Source organism: Procambarus clarkii, chromosome 38 (genome assembly GCF_040958095.1).
Source record: "Procambarus clarkii isolate CNS0578487 chromosome 38, FALCON_Pclarkii_2.0, whole genome shotgun sequence".
Lineage (NCBI taxonomy): Eukaryota > Metazoa > Arthropoda > Malacostraca > Decapoda > Cambaridae > Procambarus > Procambarus clarkii.
The window spans coordinates 26,260,488-26,283,251 of NC_091187.1; the positions used below are offsets into that span (position 1 = coordinate 26,260,488).

The following is a 22,764-nucleotide window of genomic DNA, read 5'->3' on the forward strand; positions in this document are numbered from 1 at the left end:
AATACCCATTGTTTGTGTTCTGTCTTGTGTTGATACTTTTAATACCCTATTAATATCCCCTCTTGTTCTGTCTTGTGTTAATGCCACATCACCCCTCCCACCTCACTCAAATGTAGATATAAAATCGGAGATACGTAAGTTCTAATCAGTTGTGTATTTGTGAAGTCTTTGAAAATGTAATAAGTTTTACGAAACGCGCCCGTGTCGCGTCAGACTAGAAATAAAAATGAATTTTGGAGAAGTGATTTTTGATTTACCTCCAACAGTGAAGCGTAATGTACGAAAGATTGAGAAAATTCGTGTTAGAATTATTAATCTTACTTTTTCGGTCATATTTAATAATATATATATATACATATATATATATATATATATATATATATATATATATATATATATATATATATATATATATATATATATATATATATTGTATACTTATATATTGTATACTTAAGTTGTATACTTAACTCTCGTGTTTAGGAGAGTTGTGCCTTAAGCAGAGACACTGTGTCTTCCCATATTAACAGGGACTTGATGAAATTAACGTATAAATGACCCCTCACTTGCTCTGGTGCTCTTGGGAGGTGTTGATCTTTGGGGTATTTAAATACTCCGAAATTACCATCTCTTTTAAGGGTCTGAGCGGGTGGTGGAGCGGGTTAAGGCGTACCTGTTATGCCAGTTGCTGGAAGGCTTCTGTGCTGGCTAGGGTTCGAGTCTCCTGGTGGGAAAGTGTTCTAAAGTTGTATATATATATATATATATATATATATATATATATATATATATATATATATATATATATATATATATATATTTATATATATATATATATATAAATATATATAAATATATATATATATATATATATATATATATAAATATATATAAATATATATATATATATATATATATATATATATATATATATATATATATATATATATATATATATATATATATATATATATATATATGCAAACAAGTCTGAATGGTCCCCAGGACTATATGCAACTGAAAACTCACACCCCAGACTTGTTTTTCAGGCTTGTTTGCATTTGTGTTCCTCACGTGTGCCCCAAAGAATGAGGTGATTTGATAAAATGCTATGCCCAAGATTACCATCCGAGTGCCGGCGGGGAAGTGGTTCAAATAGCTTCGGCTATCACTTCCTTATGTCCGGTTGTGATGGTCAAGCGGATTAAGGCGTCCCTGTACATACCAGTTGCGTTGCTCCTGGCAGTATGGGTTCGAGTCACTTCTGGGGTGTGAGTTTTCAGTTATATATATATATATATATATATATATATATATATATATATATATATATATATATATATATATATATATATATAAATATATATATATATATATATATATATATATATATATATATATATATATATATATATAAATATATATATATATATATATATATATATATATATATATATATATATATATATATATATATATATATATATATATAAATATATATATATATATATATATATATATATATATATATATATATATATATATATTTATATATATATTTATATATATATTTATATATATATTTATATATATATATATATATATATATATTTATATATATATTTATATATATATATATTTTATATATATATTTATATATATATATATATATATATATATATATATATATATATATATATATTGGTAGCAGTGTTTCCTGTAGACATATATTATTAAATATGACCGAAAAAGTAAGATTAATAATTCTAACACGAATTTTCTCAATATTTCTTATATTTTTTTTCACTGTTGATGGTAACTGAAAAATCAATTCTCCAAAATTAATTTTTATTTCTAGTCTGACGCGACACTTGAACGCGTTTCGTAATAACTTATTACATTTTCAAGGACTTTAGTTTACAGACACACACAACTATAACTAAACAGAGTTTAAACAGCTTCGATTTTATACCTGCATTTGGGTGAGGTGATATGTTACAACAGTTTTGGATGAGGTGAAAACAAACTTTCAACACAAGACAGAACACAAAACAATGGGTATAATATTTTGTAAGTTAAAGGGAAGAATAGAAGTAACTGCAAAGGGCCTATTGGCCCATATTTCTTGATGCTTCTATATTGGTGCGGAGTCTTGAAGTGGGTAGAATATAGTTGTGTATTAATTAGCTGTTGATTGCTGGTGTCGACTTCTTAATGTGTAGTGCCTCGCAGATATCAAGCCGCCTGCTATCGCTGTATCTATCGATGATTTCTGTGTTTTTGATAAGACTTCTCTGGTGATAGTCTGGTTGTGGGAAGAGATTATATGTTCCAAATATAATCATATATATATAATACGGTTGGCGGATACCACTTCACACCTCGCGCCACTCCCATTGTCTCGCTGCTGCTGCCTCACTTTCTTTACAATAAAAGCTGCTCCTCGCTTTCTTTCTGTAAATGTGCTACAACGGCCATTGTAACATAATTGGAATGCTGATGACCTAGGCTCTCAAGTGAGCCCAAACACGGGATGTTTCGTGTACGGGTTGCCAACGTGCTGCAGTGCACGCGAGCAACACGGGCACGTGCACCAGTGGAATGTTTAGCTGGTGTCAACCCATTCCATCACACCTCTCACTGCCATTAGGTTTCTCAGTTGGAACATTCGTAGCATCAACAAAAGACTGAATGATCTAATTGCACATGTTGCCAGTAACAACATAGATATAATTGCTATGCAGGAGTCCTACACGTCCAACATGATAAACAAAAACCCCACCAAAGATCAAAGGATAAGCATCCTATACTAACAGTAACGCCACAGGCCTATTAACATACATCAGAGGTGATTTACCGCACACTCTTGTGAGCACGTCACACAATGTACACACACAGTACCATCACTTTCATGTAAAAACTGCAGCAGGCCACTTCTCATTCCTCAACGTATATGCGAGAAGCCAGAAACTCAATGTAACATTGCTCCCAGATCTAGACAATCATGGGACAATATACATGGAAGATTTTAATGCTAGACATATTACGCTGGGAGACATTACTAACAACAATAATGGATGCAAATTTTTAAAATATGTTTATGACAATAGATTAACTGTGTATACTACGGATACCTAAACTCATTTATTTGGAGGCAGACTTGATTATGTAATGGTAGAAACCTTGTGCTAGATAAGATGGAATGTTCATTGGTAAATCACTTGGTTAGTGATCACTATGAGAGGATTGCTGGCCTGACCGCCAGGGGGTCTAGACGTGGTCGCCAAACGCTCCCCAGTCATTGCTAGGCGTTCCGTGTACTCACTTATTTATACTCACCTATTTGTGCTTGCGGGGGTTGAGCTTTGGCTCTTTGGTCCCGCCTCTCAACTGTCAATCAACTGGTGTACTGGTTCCTGAGCCTACTGGGTTCTGTCATATCTACATTTGAAACTGTTGTAGCGAGTAGATTATCCCAATAATATACTCGCTCCAAATATAGTGTTAATGTTCCTGTCAACCTTTGGAGATGAATGAGGTGAGGCGTTGCCCGGGCAACACGGTGAGATGTTGCCCGAGCAATATAAGCAGCAAGAATAGCAAACATTAACTAGTCTACTTTCAAGTGTGGTCTGGAGCAGACACTTGCGAGATACTGTACCGACGCTCAGTGCGCTCAACTCACACCAACGTATCACCTGTGTACTTCTGTATATTCGACCAAATATATATATATAGTATCTTAGTGTCTGTGTTTATTTGTCACCATACTTTACGTAACAAAAGAACCGTTACATTGGTGACCCCAGAGAGTTTCGACGATACCCAGCCACGATGGACTACAACATGGACTCTCACTGGACCTCCACTGCTGCTGCTTGCTGTGGACCGCAGCCACCTGTCGTGGAACGTTGCCAACACCCTTGCCACAGCTATGATTTTCATCGCGATCATCTCTGCATTTTCATCTACTACGGCTTGCTGCTCCACGATCACTACTCACTCATCTGGCAGCTTCATCTGTAACTACATAATGTGTGATCTACAGCCTGCCCTGCCGACTCTCCGTCGCTGCCAGGGCACTGCTTGTTCTACAGGGGCGCCCACGAAAGCTGCTCTTTCGTCAGATTCATCTACACGTTCACTGCATTCTGATACTCTGCCGACTCAAGCACTTTGCGCAGTACAGGACTTACAGCTTGCGTTTCCGACTCTTCGTCGCCTCCAGGACAATTCAGCTCTAGCCGTGATTACCTCGTTGTCCTAACTACGTGCCTACATTACCTCCTAATGTCCTGGTGCCCGAGCCCATCCGCCCCGGATCTAAATGCTCCACCAGCGACCCAAGGACGCAACAATTATGCACATTCTTCTCTCCTGCTACACCGAGCTTGTCCACACACTGCCTACATCTTTTGGTACCAGACTACAATTTCCACAGTCAACAATGTAGTACTCGGCGTGTACAGTCCTAATCAACCCAAGACGCTACAGCTTCGACACAGAGCAGACAGCAGACTACGACCGCATCGAGCCGCCACGCTCTCGCTCCCCGAGTTTAGACACTCACAATTCTCAATCGAGCCGCCACGCTCTCCCACATAGAGCTCCACGACTCCGGCCTCACTCAGCTCTCTGCTCTGCTCCAGGCTTCGTCTCAACGTCTGCGACACTGCTAAATCCAGAGACACATCCGCCGACTACGCAGTTCACTTTTCGACCCCAGTTACCAGCCGCACCACAACCTGATCCTACGACGACGGACGATCCTGTACAACCTCTCACCCTACAACCCCAGTTACCAGCTGCACCACAACCTGATCCTACGACGACGGACGATCCTGTGCGACCTCCCACCCTACGACCCCAGTTAGATGACATCAGCGAAGAGGAGGAAGTTAACTTTGATGGTTATGTAACGCGAGCAGGGCGTACAATTCACCGACCAGCTAAGTTCCTTGATCAAGTATTTTTCCTTTCATCCCCTGGGAGGGGGAGTTCTGTAGCGAGTAGATTATCCCAATAATATACTCGCTCCAAATATAGTGTTAATGTTCCTGTCAACCTTTGGAGATGAATGAGGTGAGGCGTTGCCCGGGCAACACGGTGAGATGTTGCCCGAGCAATATAAGCAGCAAGAATAGCAAACATTAACTAGTCTACTTTCAAGTGTGGTCTAGAGCAGACACTTGCGAGATACTGTACCAACGCTCAGTGCGCTCAACTCACACCAACGTATCACCTGTGTACTTCTGTATATTCGACCAAATATATATATAGTATCTAAGTGTCTGTGTTTATTTGTCACCATACTTTACGTAACAAAAGAACCGTTACACTGTGTATGGAGTCAGCCTCCACCACATCACTGCCTAATGCATTCCATCCGTTAACTGCTCTGACACTGAAAAAGTTCCTTCTAATGTCCCTGTGGCTCATGTGGGTACTCAGTTTTCACCTGTGTCCCTTTGTTCACGTACCATCAGTGTTGAATAGTTTATCCTTGTTTACCCGGTCGATTCCCCCTGAGGATTTTGTAGGTTGTGATCATGTCTCCCCTTACTCTTCTGTCCTCCAGGGTCGTAAGGTGCATTTCCCGCAGCCTTTCCTCGTAACTCATGCCTCTTAGTTCTGGGACTAGTTTAGTGGCATACCTTTGGACTTTTTCCAGCTTCGTCTTGTGCTTGACAAGGTACGGGCTTCATGCTGGGGCCGCATACTCCAGGATTGGTATTACATATGTGGTGTATAAGATTCCGAATGATTCCTTACACAGGTTCCTGAACGCTGTTCTGATGTTAGCCAGTCTCGCATATGCCGCAGATGTTATTCTTTTTATGTGGGCTTCAGGAAACTGGTTTGGTGTGATATCAACTCCTAGAAATTCTCTCTGTCCATTTCATTAAGTACTTCATCTCCTATTGTGTATCCTGTGTCTGGCCTCCTGTTTCCACTGCCTAGTTTCATTACTTTGCACTTACTCGGGTTGAACTTCAACAGCCATTTGTTGGACCATTCATTCAGTCTGTCTAGGTCATCTTGTTGCCTCCTACTATCATCCTCTGTCTCAATCCTCCTCATAATTTTTGCATCATCAGCAAATATTGAGAGAAACGATTTTATACCCTCTGGGTGATCATTTACATATATCAGAAACAGTATAGGTCCAAGGACTGACCCCTGCGGGACTCCACTTGTAACGTCTCGCCAGTCTGAGACCTTACCCTTCACACTGACTCGTTGTCTCCCGTTGCTTAGGTACTCCTTTATTCAATGGAGTACCTTCCCTTTCACACCATCCTGCATCTCCAGCTTTTTCATTAGCCTCTTGTGTGGTACTGTATCAAAGACTTTCTGACAATCCAAAAATATGCAGTCTGCTCACCCTTCTCTTTCTTGCCTGATTTTTGTTGCCTGGTCGAAGAATTCAAGTAACCCTGTGAGGCAGGACCTGCCATCCCTGAACCCATGTTGATGCTGTGTTACAAAGTTCTTTTGCTCCAGATGTTCCACTAGCTTTCTTCGCACAATCTTTTCCATCAGCTTGCATGGTATGCAGGTTAGGGACACTGGCCTGTAGTTCAGTGCCTCCTGTCTATCCCCTTTCTTGTATATCGAGACTACGTTAGCTGGTTTCCAAATTTCTGGCAATTCCCCTGTTGTCAGTGATTTGTTGTACACTATGGAGAGTGGCAGGCACAGTTCTTCTGCTCCTTCTTTTAGTATCCAAGGGGAGATTCCATTTGGGCCTACAGCATTTGTCACATCCAACTCTAGTAAACACTTCCTTACTTCCCCACTGGTAATCTCAAACTCTTCCAGTGGTTCCTGGTTAGCTATTCCCTCGCTTATCTCTGGGATTTCTCCTTGCTCTAAGGTGAAGACCTCCTGGAATTTCTTATTCAATTCCTCACACACTTCCTTGTCATTTGTAGTGAATCCTTCTTCCCCTATTCGTGTGGGAGGGTGTTGTTGTTGCGTCGGCGCCATGGGGACCCCCCTCCCCCCTATTCGCCACTCTGAGACCGTGGGTCGGGAATTTTCTGGACGTGCATCTTACCATCCCTTGAGATTGTCCTGTTGGATATGCTGCGTGTGCGTGTTGCCGATGTGTACGAGCTCCAACTGCTATCCACCCATCGGGCACTTGTTGAGTTCAACTCCGCTGCTGTCTATAGGGACTTCGTGGCCCGTTACAATGGACGTTCTCTTCCTCTCCCTGGAGACGGTGGTACCGTCCCTATCTCTGACCGGTGCTGCTCGGTAATGTATGTGGCCCTGCATGGCATGCCGTTTGAATTCACGGAGGTTTTGCTTCGATGGTATTTTGGCCAGTTTGGGACTGTCGATTCCATTCGGATGAACTCCGTCTCTGCCGGCAGGTGGCGTGGAGTCTCGTGTGGGACCCGGACTCTTGGCCTGAAGCTCAAGTCTCCTGTTCCCTCTGCTGTGACCTTGATTAGCTACACCATGCGGGCGTTCTACGCAGGACAGCCTCGACAATGTTTTCGTTGTGGCATTGAGGGGCATCTGTCACCTGATTGCACTGGGGTCGCTGCTGCACCTGTTAATTTGTTCTGGGACGAGGATTTTCCCCCGTTGGTGGCGCAGGACCTGTTGCCTCGTGTTGGAGTGGGTGGGGAGGTTCCCCTGCCGCCTGCAGACCTGGTGGTGGCTGTTGGCCCGGAATGTGTGGATGGTGGTGTACGTGACGAGGTGGTGGTGTGTGCGGCTCCGCCCCCGCAGTCTGTCTCGTCGCTTCCAACAGTTTCTGCACCTGTTTCCGACTCTGCGCCTCCGACGTCTCTGCAGGCTCCCTCACCTGTGTTGGACCCTTCCCCTCCTGCGGCCGCGCCTGTCCCTTCTCCTGTCTCCTTTGTGGGTGGCGGTCTCGCCCCCCGTGTTGTTGAGGCTGACGTTCTGCTGCGTCGTGCTACCCCGATTGTGGGGCGGCCTGCCGCCGGCTCCTCTCGGGTGCCTCCTGCTGGGGGTGACAGCTCCGATGATCAACGGCTTTCGAAAGCAAAGGCTTTCGATAAATGTGACCATGGCGTGATAGCACACAAAATGAAGTCAATGGGAATAACCGGTAAAGTAGGACGCTGGATACTCAGTTTTCTGTCAAACAGGACTCAGCGAGTAACTGTCAACCATATAAAATCTAGTCCAAGTGCAGTGAAAAGCTCTGTACCTCAGGGTACAGTCCTTGCACCGCTGCTTTTCCTTATTCTCATATCAGATATAGACAAAAATACAAGTCACAGCTTCGTATCATCCTTTGCAGATGACACAAAAATCAGTATGAAAATTACCTCGGCTGAGGACATTGAAAAACTTCAAGCTGATATTAACAAAGTTTTCGACTGGGTATCAGAAAATAACATGATGTTTAACAGTGATAATTCCAGGTACTCAGGTACGGTAAAAATGAGGACCTTAAACATAATACAGAGTACAAAACACAATCAAATGTACCCATAGTAGGAAAACAGCATGTAAAGGATTTGGGAATAATAATGTCTGACGACCTAACGTTTAAGGAGCATAACCAAGCAAATATTTCGACAGCCAGAAAAATGATAGGATGGATTACGAGAACTTTCAAATCCAGGGATCCCATCACAATGGTTGTACTCTTCAAGTCACTTGTGTTGTCCCGTCTTGAGTATTGCTCAGTACTCACTTCCCCCTTCAGAGCAGGAGAGATTGCTGAAATAGAGGGAATACAGAGAACATATACGGCACGCATAGATGAAATAAAGCACCTAAATTATTGGGATCGTCTCAAAGCCCTCCAAATGTACTCACTAGAAAGAAGACGAGAGAGATATCAAATAATATACACCTGGAAGATACTGGAGGGCCAAGTACCAAATCTACACAGTAAAATAACAACGTACTGGAGTGAACGACATGGAAGAAAATGTAGAATAGAACCAATGAAGAGCAGAGGTGCCATCGGCACAATCAGAGAACACTGTATAAACATCAGAGGTCCGCGGTTGTTCAACGTCCTCCCAGCAAGCATAAGAAATATTGCCGGAACAACCGTGGACATTTTCAAGAGGAAACTAGATTTATTCCTCCAAGGAGTGCCGGACCAACCGGGCTGTGGTGGGTATGTGGGCCTGCGGGCCGCTCCAAGCAACAGCCTGGTGGACCAAACTCTCACAAGTCGAGCCTGGCCTCGGGCCGGGCTTGGGGGAGTAGAAGAACTCCCAGAACCCCATCAACCAGGTATCAACCAGGTAACGGCCTGTCCCCAAGCGTTCGCGTACGGATACGGTCCTTCGCCTCCTCGTTCATGGGCAGAGGAATGTGAGGATGGGGCAAGGGATGATGTTTCTTCTGAGAGCTGTTCCTCTGTGGAGTGCTAGGATGGTGCGTCTGGTGTTGGTGTGGGTTCGGTGGATGGTGTGGGCCCTGGTGTGGCTCCTGCTGTGGGGGTGGGGGCCCGTGTGGGGCCGGTACCTCTTGCTTCGGGCGCGTCACCCACGTCGGTTGGTTCCGGTTCCGGTTGGAATATTTAATATGGGAGGCCTATAAGCGGAAGTATCCGTCGTGGAAGTTTCCTGAGAAATATCCTCCTTGTTTACTGTTGTGTGTTGTGGGGTTGCTTGCGCCTGGGTGCGTGGGTGTGGGGTGGGGTTGCTTGCGCCTGGGTGCGTGGGTGTGGGGTGGGGTTGCTTGCGCCTGGGTGCGTGGGTGTGGGGTGGGGTTGCTTGCGCCTGGGTGCGTGGGTGTGGGGTGGGGTTGCTTGCGCCTGGGTGCGTGGGTGTGGGGTGGGGTTGCATGTGTGTGTTTGGGTCAGGGGGGGTTTGTTTTCTGGTTCCTGCGTGTTCCAGTTTTTTTAATTTTTTGCTTATGGTTGGTTTGCGTGTGTTTGTGTGTTGTGTATTGCTTTGTTGCATTCCCTTGATACTTCTTGTGTTTTACTTACTATGTTGTATTTACAGTCTTATATTTACCATGTTCTCGATTCTGTGGTGTGATGTCTGCTGTTGTGTGGTGTGGCGCGTGGTGCCTGTGTTTTGTGTTTGTGTTATTTTGTACATGTGTATTCCTTGTTTATATTTTACCCTTGGTTTATTGTGCTCTTTGTGCACTTTTGTCATTACTGATGCTTGTGGCCCGCCCCATATGGGTAGTGCTGCTTTTGTTTGTGTGTGTGTGTTCTTATGTGTTTTCTGTTATTCTTTATTTTCACTTTTGTGTTATGTTGATCTGTGTTATCTGTGTTATTGTTATCTGTGTTCTTTGTTATTATGTGCATTCCTGTTTTATATGGTTACTGTACGCTGTAATTACTTTGTTTTAAAAATAAAAAGAAAAAAAACTTTCATGTACAAACTGCAGCAGGCCACTTCTCATTCCTCAACGTATATGCCAGAAGCCAGAACCTCAATGTAACATTGCTCCCAGATCTCGACAATCATGGGACAATATACATGGGAGATTTTAATGCTAAACATATTACGCTGGGAGACATTACTACCTACGATAATGGATGCAAATTTATAAAATATGTTTATGACAACAGATTAATTGTGTATACTACGGATACCTAAACTCATTTATTTGGAGGCAGAATTGATTATGTAATGGTAGAAATCTTGTGCAAGATAGGATGGAATGTTCGTTGGTAAATCACTTAGTTAGTGATCACTATGCAGTTTCTGTTTCCTTTGAGGTACAGTGTGATGTACCTAATAGACATCAGAGACGGAAAAGGAATATTTCATATGGCTTGCATGACCACTTTATTAATTGTATTTCTAAATGGTATCAAGATTACACAATAACGAATGTGCAAACCTTCTCCAGTGATATCGTTGATACAATTACTACCTAATACGACACATGGGTGTGTTGGGGAACAAGCCGTAAGCCTAGCAAAAGTGAACAACACCTACCACCACCCAAGTGGGTCCTTGACCCCATATTTGTTAAAGAACAAGAACGAGTAAAGCAACTTGGAGATACATACAAGCGAACCAAAGCACAAGGTGACGCATGCATTTCTGGTTGCAAATAGAGAGGTGAGAGACATGAGCAACGTTATACGGAATAAACATTGGGAAGAGTTCCTGCAAAGTATAAATGAGCAAACAACACTTGTTGAAGTTTGGGAAAAGATACGAAAAATCTCTAGAAGCAACTCAACCAAACCACTGCACCACAGCCCACTAGAACAAGCAAACATTCTTCTTGATCAATGGGCACTAACATCAAGCTACAACTCACTCCCAATTAACATGCAGCACAAACTTCATGACACACGCCCCAACAGACAACGAACCATCAATCTTGCTTGTACAGCTATCGACGTGTCGCATCTTAATGATGTATCTAAATGGGAATTAAATCATGCACTAAAGATGGGAAAATCAACTGCTCCTGGAGAGGACGATATTACTTACAGTCTGCTGAGATTAGCCTCACAAGTACCAGGTAATCCACTTTTAGTGTTGTACAGAATGAGTTAAGTGAAGGAGTATTACCTGATGCGTGGACAAAGAGTGTCATTGTTCCCATCCCCAAACCACACTCAGATAATTATAGACCCATATCTCTAACATCGTGTGTTTGTAAAGTTCTTGAACGCATTGTTCTTAACCGACTCATGTATCGTATACAGGGGTACCTGTCCCCCCAACTGTTTGAATTTATACCTTGGCTCAGTACACAACACTGTTTTGCTGAATACTTCGCTCATATTGAAGCTTCCCCTCAAGCAGTCTTCATCGACCTAACAGCAGCAGCTTTTGATACAGCAAACAGAGAAATCATACTGGAACAGCTTGCCGAGCTGGGAATACAAGGAATTACTGAAATAGATAAAGGGCTATTTGTCTAATCGAACATCATATGTTTTGTTTAATGGTGCTAAAAGCACAGAGAGCAAACACTTTGAACTGGGAACTCCACAAGGAGGGGTCCTCAGCCCCTTGTTGCTCAACGTTCTGATGCATAAACTTATTAAAGATCTTCCTACTAATAATGAAGACACTGTCATTTGTTATGCTGATGATATATGTTTACAGGCTGCCGCCTCCGAGCCTAGAATGCAAGTTCTGCTCGATGCTTTTGCTACTAGAGCTGAGGAATGTGGCCTCCTTATCTCTGTACAGAAAACTTGTGCCCTCATTCCGTGTGGTATTCCACCAGCCAATTATCATATAGATGGGCAAGCACTTGAGAACTGCGAGTCTTTCAGATACCTTGGTGTCCCCATTAACGACCCTGGGTACCTTTCTTCTCTCAAGAGGAGACTCTGGGAGAGATTAAAGCCCTTGCGGGTCCTTGTTGGTGTCAATCATGGAATTAACGTGAGACTTGCTAGAATGTTTTATGTATCATTTATGCGCTCTGTGATTGACTACAATGCTCTACATCTCACACTGCATACAGACAAAGAGCTGAAATCTCTTGAAACCTTGCAAAATGAAGCTATGCGTCTCATCCTTGGGACTCCAAAGTCCACAAGAGAAGTTAATATGAGAGCAGAGTTAAAATTACCTACCATAAGTGAGAGAATTTTGTCTATTAGCACAGTTTTCGGCGTGAAGGCCTTGAGTAGATCTAGGCAACACATGAAGTTTCAAGCTAAACTTTCTAATATGCTGCACTCACCTGAGATCTATAGAAGAAGAACGAAATCTGAGTATGTATTTTGGCTCTACAAGGTAGCCAACTCCATCAAAATATTAAATATGTACCCAACTCAATTAATGATTAATCAACCAATTACTCCATGGGATATCTGGGATCTATCAGTTGATTTTGGTAATGCGCCCAAGATAGTGTGCACTCTACATTATTAAAACAGTTAACACTGAAAAACATCACTGAGAGTAATCAGAGTATGGGTAACGATGTGTATCAGTGCTATACCAACGGTTCTGTAGAAGAAGGTGGACGATGTACCGGATGTTCATGTAATATATTTGAACAATCTTCTCTCGTACATACAGCAATGAAGCACGTCAATGACTGGGCAAGTACAACTCAAACCGAACTTGCAGGCTTATACCTTGCCACTGAATTTTTAAGAGACTTGTATACTGTGACTCGCAGAGTGCACTTCTGGCATTGAACGCACATAGTAGTGACACCCAGAAAATAGTCAGTAATATTCTAATGAATGTTTTAGCTGCTAAAGAAAACAGATTTGAAATTAAATTCCTATGGATACCATCACATGCTGGCATCTCAAGGCATGCCAATGATGATATGCTTGCAAAAACAGCCCGTAGAAAACCAGTGGTAGAAATTGATATGGGTGTTTCATTAGCAGTGACAAAGAGAATATTTAAACAAATATCTAATGAAGGTCTCATCGACCTAACAAATTCACAAAGACCGGAAAGTTGTAGCATTAAATATCGTGAGGAGACATTCAGATATGGGACTAATAGAACAAGAACCCGGCAATGTGATGTTATAGCGGCCAGAATACGCCTGGGATATAGACGTATCTGGCAGCTTTCTCAAAACCCAAATGTCGAGTATACAATTTGTCAACTTTGTGAAAGAGAAAACATGCACTCTCTTGAACATTATATTGTAGAATGTCCAATATTGACTGACTTTTGCCCTCCTGGGCTAAGGTATGCTGAACTTTGCAATTACTATATGAGTACTGGAACACTTGATGATATATTGGACTTGTACCCAAAATTTACCATGTAATGTATCAATTGTACAATGTATGTATGTGATGTAACTATATAACCTGAGCTTGTTAAAGCCCCTTAATCACCTTCAGTGATTAAGTGCTTAATTGAACACTAGTTTCTCTATCAGCTATCTCACCCTGTCAGAGTAAAAGAGACAAATATATGTGAATGCATGTGCGTGTGCATATATATGTATGTATATATGTATATGTAGGAATATGTGTGTGTGTGTGTATGTATATGAATGTGTATAAAGTATATATGGAAAGCTGATCAGAATTACATTTCACCTTTGTAATTGCACATTAATGACACTATGTAAAAGACACATCGAACACTTTATGTAGGGTATACATAAATCTGTGTATCTATGTATTTACGTATGTCGGTTAGCTTAGTATTTTAAAAACACCGAATCACCTTCTGTGGTTGATTGTTCAATAAACCCTTGAACTATATGTTTAACACATCTCTAACCTTGTCCATGGAGGACAGAAGAAAATGTATATATGCTGGTTAGCATTGTAAATGTGTGGTAGAAAATAATAATAATAAAAAAAACTGCTTCATCCACACTTTCTTTAATTTCTACTATGATAATGGCATTCCTTTGCTCGTCATCCACACGGCTCTTAGTGAGTGTATTATTTTCCATGCGGTTTAGTGTATTCCTTTTGTGCGCTGCTTTTCCTGGTGGGTATTTCTACCCCGCCGTCACTAGCCCCTACACCTGTCACTTTTCTACCCATATCGCTCTCTCTCTTAGCTGCTCCATCACACTACACGCCAAACACTATGACGTTGATACAACGTTCAAACAAGTTGAAACTACCTTCTAATACGTCATAAAAACTTTATAACAAAATGTAACAACTTAGAAACAAGGTAACAAAAGACCTTTTCATTGTATGTTCGCAGGGTAACAACCCAGCAGCTATAATAATTTATATATGGTTTGCACTAATTCAGATGACAGCTCACCCGTCATGGAATACAAAACCACAACACCGTAACCACCCAACTGGTGGTGGCGGTGTTGTGAGGTGTGTTGTGAGGTGTGTTGTGAGGTGTGTTGTGAGGTGTGTTGTGGTGAGTGGTGCTACAACGCCGCCACTGATGGTGACACAGGTGCACTGCGTCACCTCATACTTTATGTGGCCCAGCCCACACCCCTCGCCTCATACTCCGTGTGGCCCGGTCCACACCCCTCACCTCATACTCCGTGTGGCCCGGTCCACACCCCTCACCTCATACTCCGTGTGGCCCGGTCCACACCCCTCGCCTCATACTCCGTGTGGCCCGGTCCACACCCCTCACCTCATACTCCGTGTGGCCCGGTCCACACCCCTCGCCTCATACTCCGTGTGGCCCGGTCCACACCCCTCACCTCATACTCCGTGTGGCCCGGTCCACACCCCTCACCTCATACTCCGTGTGGCCCGGTCCACACCCCTCGCCTCATACTCCGTGTGGCCCGGTCCACACCCCTCACCTCATACTCCGTGTGGCCCGGTCCACACCCCTCACCTCATACTCCGTGTGGCCTAATCCAAACTAGAAGTGGAAACCAGGACGGGAGAATACATTTTTTTTCTGCACGCTTACATCCGCATTTTTAGTTCGTGGGGCATAACTGCACCCTTCCGTCCTCCCCAAATTTTTAGTGACGCCCGGTTATAGTCATAGTAAATTTTTCCTTGGAAGTGAAGGGAACTATGAGGAGAAAGTGCCAAGCCATTACACCTATATAGCACCTGGAAAGGGTCAGTATAATGATTTGGGATGGGACGGGGTGGAAGGGAATAGATTAAACAGCACCCTTCCGTTATCCCTAAATTTACTTGCCTGGGCGACGTGCACAGGTACAGCTATCCCTAACGTTCAATGACATCATCAGGCAGCACGTCTTCATCTTCCCTGAACATGTCTGTTTTCCATTTTTTCATATTTAATCCCATTTTCAATATTTTAATATTAAGTCCCATTATCAAATATTTTTTCTGGCTAAAAGATTGTGTATTAAACATAAGAATGAAATTGCAAAAAGCCTTTTTGGGGTAACCGTACGGTATCTTCTATATATTTCCACCCATGTTGAACCAATCATTAACTGCCACTGTGAAATAAACTGCAGAAGGTCTATACCTTAGAAATAAGAAAATAGCACAATGTTCACACTGGTATTTACCAATGGTTGACAAATACCCCCTTTCATACCCGTATATCCACTTATACCCTTCACTCATGTCACCGATCAAGTAGTCACGGAAACCCTATTAATACCCCCCCCCCCCCATGTCATGACCATTCATTCTCACTTCACCTAACTATAGAATAGCTTATATGTTCAAATACTTTTTAGTAGAGACTAATTAAATTGTAAGATTTTTTTTGTGCCCCCCGATTTCTTATCTATACCTAATTTTGATATTGTATTACCGAAGATAGCTTATCGATCAAAAGAATGAACGAAGGCCACTTTCCATTCATGTGAAACCAAGGAGACAACACAGAGTGTGCTGACGAGTATATCACTCGGTTATTATAAATAGCTCCAAGTCCCGAACGCAAAGATCAAAACAACGCCGAGGTTAGATCCCAACACAAGGTAGGTAGTGTCATAGTATATAGCATGAAGGATACTATAGCATGAAGGAAGGCAGTATCATGGTAAGTAGCATTAAGGTTGGTAGTATCAAGGTAAGTAGCATCAGGGAAGACAGTATAAAGGTTGGTAGCATCAAGGATGCTCTGATAATGGACACCACTTGAGATTAAAGATAGTAGTTGTGACAAGACATAAGTTCACGACGACTACACATACAAGCATCATACAGTAGCCGTCATGTTTCAAGGTCCTTACACTATTCATATCAATTAAAGGTTTCCACAAACATGGAACTTAGTTTGGATCAACTGGTTTATTGCTCTCAGAATTCCATTATAATCGCTTGATACACAAACTTTTTTGATCCACAAAATCAAATTTTTACCTGCAACTTTTTGGGCCTTGTCAGTGTTCCTGCAGGCGAGGATGACGCGGGCTCCTCGTGAGGCCAGGTCCCTCGCCGTCTCCTTCCCGATGCCTGGTAAGTATTAACACGTTAACCTGACAAGTGTCACGCTGCTTCTGTTGCCGCTACTAAGTTATAATAACAAGTGTCATTATTACTACTGCTGCTGCACATACTTGTCATAGTTTCTCTCCTCTAGATTAGGGAGTATATAATGCATATGATGTATACTAGCAAACACACCACACATTCATTCCTAATTAAGTGCATCGCTGGACTGATGATGAATACTAGCAAACACAACACACATTCATTTCTACGTGCATAGTTGGAAGAGTTTATGCACCACCAGATATTTCCTGGTACAGAATCACATCAAACTTTGTACTACATAACATGCAAATGATCATTTAAAACAATGGTTCTCGTACCTTTCATGCCAGAGTGAAGGTGGATAGGTTTTACATACCAGCAGAAGCTCCGGTGATAATGACCGTCTTGCCCACCAGTTTCCTGTGGGAGGAGCATCGTCCGGACTGGAACCTGTAGACGAACTTTATGGCCAGAACCAATGCCACCACCGCCCCGGCCACCCAGCATAACATGCTCCTGCAGGTTCTGTAGACACAGCAAACTCCAAGTATTGGTATTAATTCATTTTTGTCATATTTATTCTGCTCGGAATATATAATGATGATTATTATTACGGTCAGATGTAATGTCCACATGAAGATATGATACGTGAAAGGTGTGGCAAAGGGGGATACGGAAGGGGTGCTGGGTAATGGGTGAGGGGATGTTGTACCCAGACAACTATGTAGAATTGAATGAATGGTTCTCTTTTAACGTATTGGCAGCGGAAGCAGTTTGAGTGTAGAAACGGATTCAAAGCAGTGTAGTGGTTGGCATTTCCTGTACGCCGGATGGCAGAGTTTATAAGACGGTCACCGGTCCTTGGTGAGCCGAGTGCAGGGCTGCCCTCGGCCGGCATGCCAGAGAGGCTTGCGGTGCTGACTGCAACAGTTGACCAGAAGCAAACAGAAGGTCGAACCTTCTACCATCGAACAGAAGGTCTTAGTTGGAATGAACTTGAAACCGGCCATATACTGCAGATATGTTGACGACATTTTCACACAGATACCTGATGTCAGACGTCTGCGGGAGCTAAAGAAGGTATTCGAGCAGAATTCTGTGTTGAGTTTCACTTACGAGATGGAGAAGGATGGGAAGCTGCCCTTTCTAGATGTAACAGTCACGGAAAGGAGCGGAGGTTTCCACACTGCAGTCTACACTAAGGAAACAAACATAGGAATGTGCCTCAGTGCTAACAGTGACTGTAACAGTGACAGGTACAAGAGAAGTGTTGTCAACACTTATGTCGACCGTGCTCTCAGCCACAGCTCAGAATGGAAGCAAGTCGATGAAGAACTCTGTAGGGTAAGGCAGGTCCTAGTCAACAATGGCTTCTCCAATGGTTTCGTTGAAGACATCATAAAAAGGAAGGTGAAACGCCATGCAACCTTTGAAGAGTCAACTAACACAACACCTGTACCCCCTATTAGACTATTTTACTGGAACTTGTTTTCCACAGCTCATAAAACGGAGGAAAGGGTCCTGAAAGATATTATTAATAGGAACGTTATCCCTACAGACAAAAATCAGAAGATACAATTGACCATTTACTATAAAACTAAAAAAAACGGCCAACCTACTCATGAAAAACTCTCCAGACACAAAGCAGAACGCCTTAAAAGAGACCAACGTCGTCTATGCCTTCAAATGTCCACTTGGGGACTGTAAGTCCCAAAGAACTCAGTATATAGGCAAGGCAACAACATCTCTTTCCAGGCGATTTACAATGCATAACCAACAGGGCTCCATTAGGGAACATTTTTTTTTTTTTTTAGATATATACAAGAGTTGTTACATTCTTGTACAGCCACTAGTACGCATAGCGTTTCGGGTAGGTCCCTGGAATACGATCCCCGCCGCGAAGAATCGTTTTTATAACCAAGTACTCATTTTACTGTTGAGTTAAACAGATGCTACAGTTAAGGATTTGCACCCAGTAAATCCTCCCCGGCCAGGATACGAACCCATGATAAAGCGCTCGCGGAACGCCAGGCGAGTGTCTTACCACTACACCACGGAGACTGTGTAATATAATAATCTCACTATTATGAGATTATAATAAATATAATCTCTTCCCACAACCAGCCCATCACCAGAGAAGTATTAACAAACAACACAGAAATCATCGATAGATACAGCGATAGTAGGCGGCTTGACATCTGCGAGGCACTACACATCAAAAAGTCAACACCAGCAATCAACAGCCAATTAATGCACAACTATATTCTACACACTTCAAGACTCCGTACAAATATAGAAGCATCAAGAGGAGTATAGGCCAATAGGCCCTTGGCAGTTACTTCCATTCTTCTCTTTCACATATCCAATTTATACCCTTTGAACCATGTTCTGTCTTGTGTTGGTCAAAAGTTTGTTCACCTCATCAAAAACTGTTTCAACATATCACCTCACCCAAATGCGAGTATATAAGACAAGCTGTTTAGCGTTAATATTAGAAAAACTCTGTTAAGTTTTTTCAGGTTATAAGTTGTGTGTGTGTAAACTAGTCTTTGAAATTGTAATACGTTATTACGAAAAGCGTTCAAGCGTCGCGTGAGACTAAAAAATAAAAATGAATTTTGGAGAATTGATTTTTCAATATATATATATATATATATATATATATATATATATATATATATATATATATATATATATATATATATATATATATATATATATATGTCGTACCTAGTAGCCAGAACGCACTTCTCAGCCTACTATGCAAGGCCCGATTTGCCTAATAAGCCAAGTTTTCCTGAATTAATATATTTTCTCGAATTTTTTTCTTATGAAAAGATAAAGCTACCCATTTCATTATGTATAAGGTCAATTTTTTTTATTGGAGTTAAAATTAACGTAGATATGTGACCGAACCTAACAAACCCTACCTAACCTAACCTAACCTATCTTTATAGGTTAGGTTAGGTTAGGTAACCGAAAAAGTTAGGTTAGGTTAGGTTAGGTAGGTAAGGTAGTCGAAAAATAAATAATTCATGAAAACTTGGCTTATTAGGCAAATCGGGCCTTGCATAGTAGGCCGAGAAGTGCGTTCTGGCTACTAGGTACGACATATATATATATATATATATATATATATATATATATATATATATATATATATATATATATATATATATATATATATATATATATGTCGTACCTAGTAGCCAGAATGCACTTCTCAGCATACTATGCAAGGCCCGATTTGCCTAAGAAGCCAAGTTTTCATGAATTAATTTTTTTTCGACTACCTAACCTACCTAACCTAACCTAACCTAACTTTTTCGGCTACCTAACCTAACCTAACCTATAAAGATAGGTTAGGTTAGATTAGGTAGGGTTGGTTAGGTTCGGTCATATATCTACGTTAATTTTAACTCCAATAAAAAAAAATTTACCTCATACATAATGAAATGGGTAGCTTTATCATTTCATAAGAAAAAAATTAGAGAAAATATATTAATTCAGGAAAACTTGGCTTATTAGGCAAATCGGGCCTTGCATAGTCGGCTGAGAAGTGCGTTCTGGCTACTAGGTACGACATATATATATATATATATATATATATATATATATATATATATATATATATATATATATATATATATATATATATATATATATATATATACATATGTCGTACCTAGTAGCCAGAACACACTTCTGAGCCTACTATGCAAGGCCCAACTTGCCTAATAAGCCAAGTTTTCATGAATTAATGTTTTTTCGACTACCTAACCTACCTAACCTAACTTTTTCTGCTACCTAACCTAACCTAACCTTTAAAGATAGGTTAGGTTAGGTTAGGTAGGGTTGGTTAGGTTCGGTCATATATCTACGTTAATTTTAACTTCAATAAAAAAAAATGACCTCATACATAATGAAATGGGTAGCTTTATCATTTTCATAAGAAAAAAATTAGAGAAAATATATTAATTAAGGAAAACTTGGCTTAGTAGGCAATTCGGGCCTTGCATAGTAGGCTGAGAAGTGCGTTCTGGCTACTAGGTACGACATATATATATATATATATATATATATATATATATATATATATATATATATATATATATATATATATATATATATATATATATATATATATATATTATTATAGACTGTGGGTTGGTTGGTGTAGTCGTCGTTGATCTTCCTCTACGGACAACCCAACCCACAACTCGGTAGAGTGCTTATACTAGGAGATCACCCTTGGCGCTTCTGGCTCTTGGAGAGGGGCTCAACGTCACACGTTCAGGGGATGCGGCTCCAACACTTAGCCTCGTCGTCACGTGCACACACCCACTCGAGCCGCTGTGACTCCCCACTCTCTCCTTATGAGATATGATCTCCTCAATCCCCCTATGACTTACTAGTATTACCTCCTACCCTGTCCACAGCAGTGGTTCATGGTTCTTTCTCTCTCTCTCTCTCCTTCTTTACTACCTCCTGGGAAGCCTCACTAGGACAAGGGCAAACACCAGCAAATTGTGACACATTTACTGAACAAAGCACATACACGATACATACACACATATAATAATAATGAATCCTATACTCTATAATATCACAATCAGGTTGCACTCCAATACCATCAGAACTCTATTATCAGCTTATCAAGTGGTATCCTACCTCCTGGTTCACCACCTGATACTATTAACTTCCTCAAGTTGGTCAAGCCTACACACTGTTACACCATCAGCAAGATAACATATATATATAGAAAACCAGCATTTGAATGCAATAACATATACCAGTATAAATGTTCATTGATACTTCAGTATAAAAAAACTCCTTGACGCAAGAATGCCAACAGTCACTCACCTCTCACTGCGTCTTGCACGCTAATGACAACCAAACACTATCAACTCCCTACTAGTAATCCACCAGAACTTCCCCTTCCACCTCTGGAAGTTCACTACCCTATTTCTTTAGGTTCTTCCGGGCTTCACTACCAGGATCCTCTGCAGCTCCTCCAGGCTGCTATCATGAAGTTTCCTTGAGCAACTACGGTGCTTCACCCTTCTGCTAGGGTCCTCCACAGCTCTCTTGGCTGCTACACCATGAAGTTTCCTCGAGTAACTATGGTGCTTCACCACCTCTACAGAAGCACGTGACACTCCTCTTCACTGCTGCTTCTCCTCACAGCTCGAGGTCCTCTGCTCCACTACCTTGGAGTCTCATCAGCTACTTCATCTGCTGGCTTCGAAGTTCTCAGCAACTTCTTCCCCAAAAGACAAACCTGCAACCCATCGACACTCCAATAAAATGTTCCCCTTTAACACATAAACAAAAATAACCACACAATATGCTTGCCTCAAACCTCTATCTGTCCTCTACATACAGTGAGAGTGGACTCCCCCGTTTTGGGCGGGTCCATACTCCACCTCGCCTGGCGGCGGCGTCCTCACTCGCTGGGAGGGTCTTCCTCCATCCGGAGCCGGCTCCCTCAGTCGTCCGCCAGCGCTCAGAGAGGACGGACGTCGCTCCGTGTTCCTCCCTCTTCACTCTCCTATTTCAGGCCTTCTGCCTTATTAAAACATGTCTAACTTATAAATAAACATCGCTACTGTCGCTGGGCACACGACCAACTACAATGCAATCACTATGAACTGGCGTATATCGTGCTTACCACAGATTAACTGGTCGAGGGCGCTTTTCCTCTGACGGCGTCTGGTCAGGGCGCTCCACACAGCCCACAATAATGCCTCCGGGCGGCTTAATATTCACTAATTATCGTCCACGACTTGAGACCACACGTCCCCAGCTCGATTCCACAGCTGGCACGTCTGCACACTTCTCTTCTCTTAGAGATATATCACTAGGGGTTCCCTTCTGACGGGAGCTCAACGAAGCGCGGCTTCCCCCTGCGATGTCTGGCACTCAAGTGAGGTCAAGGTCCTCCAGAAGCGAGCCTCACGCCTCCAGCAAAATGTCCA

The 22,764-nt window shown here is 42.0% G+C and overlaps 1 protein-coding gene across 1 annotated transcript in view; it reads right to left on the reverse strand.

Annotated features, from left to right (window-relative positions):
• LOC123771972 (retinol dehydrogenase 11) overlaps positions 1-22,764 on the reverse strand; it is a 138,669-nt gene that overhangs the window by 86,832 nt on the left and 29,073 nt on the right. The window contains exons 2-3 of the mRNA XM_069337895.1: positions 17,163-17,311; positions 16,673-16,765 (exon numbers count right to left, since the gene is read on the reverse strand). Coding sequence (XP_069193996.1) covers positions 16,673-16,765; positions 17,163-17,298 — 229 coding nt within the window. The 5' untranslated portion in view covers positions 17,299-17,311. The remainder of the gene's footprint in view (positions 1-16,672; positions 16,766-17,162; positions 17,312-22,764) is intronic.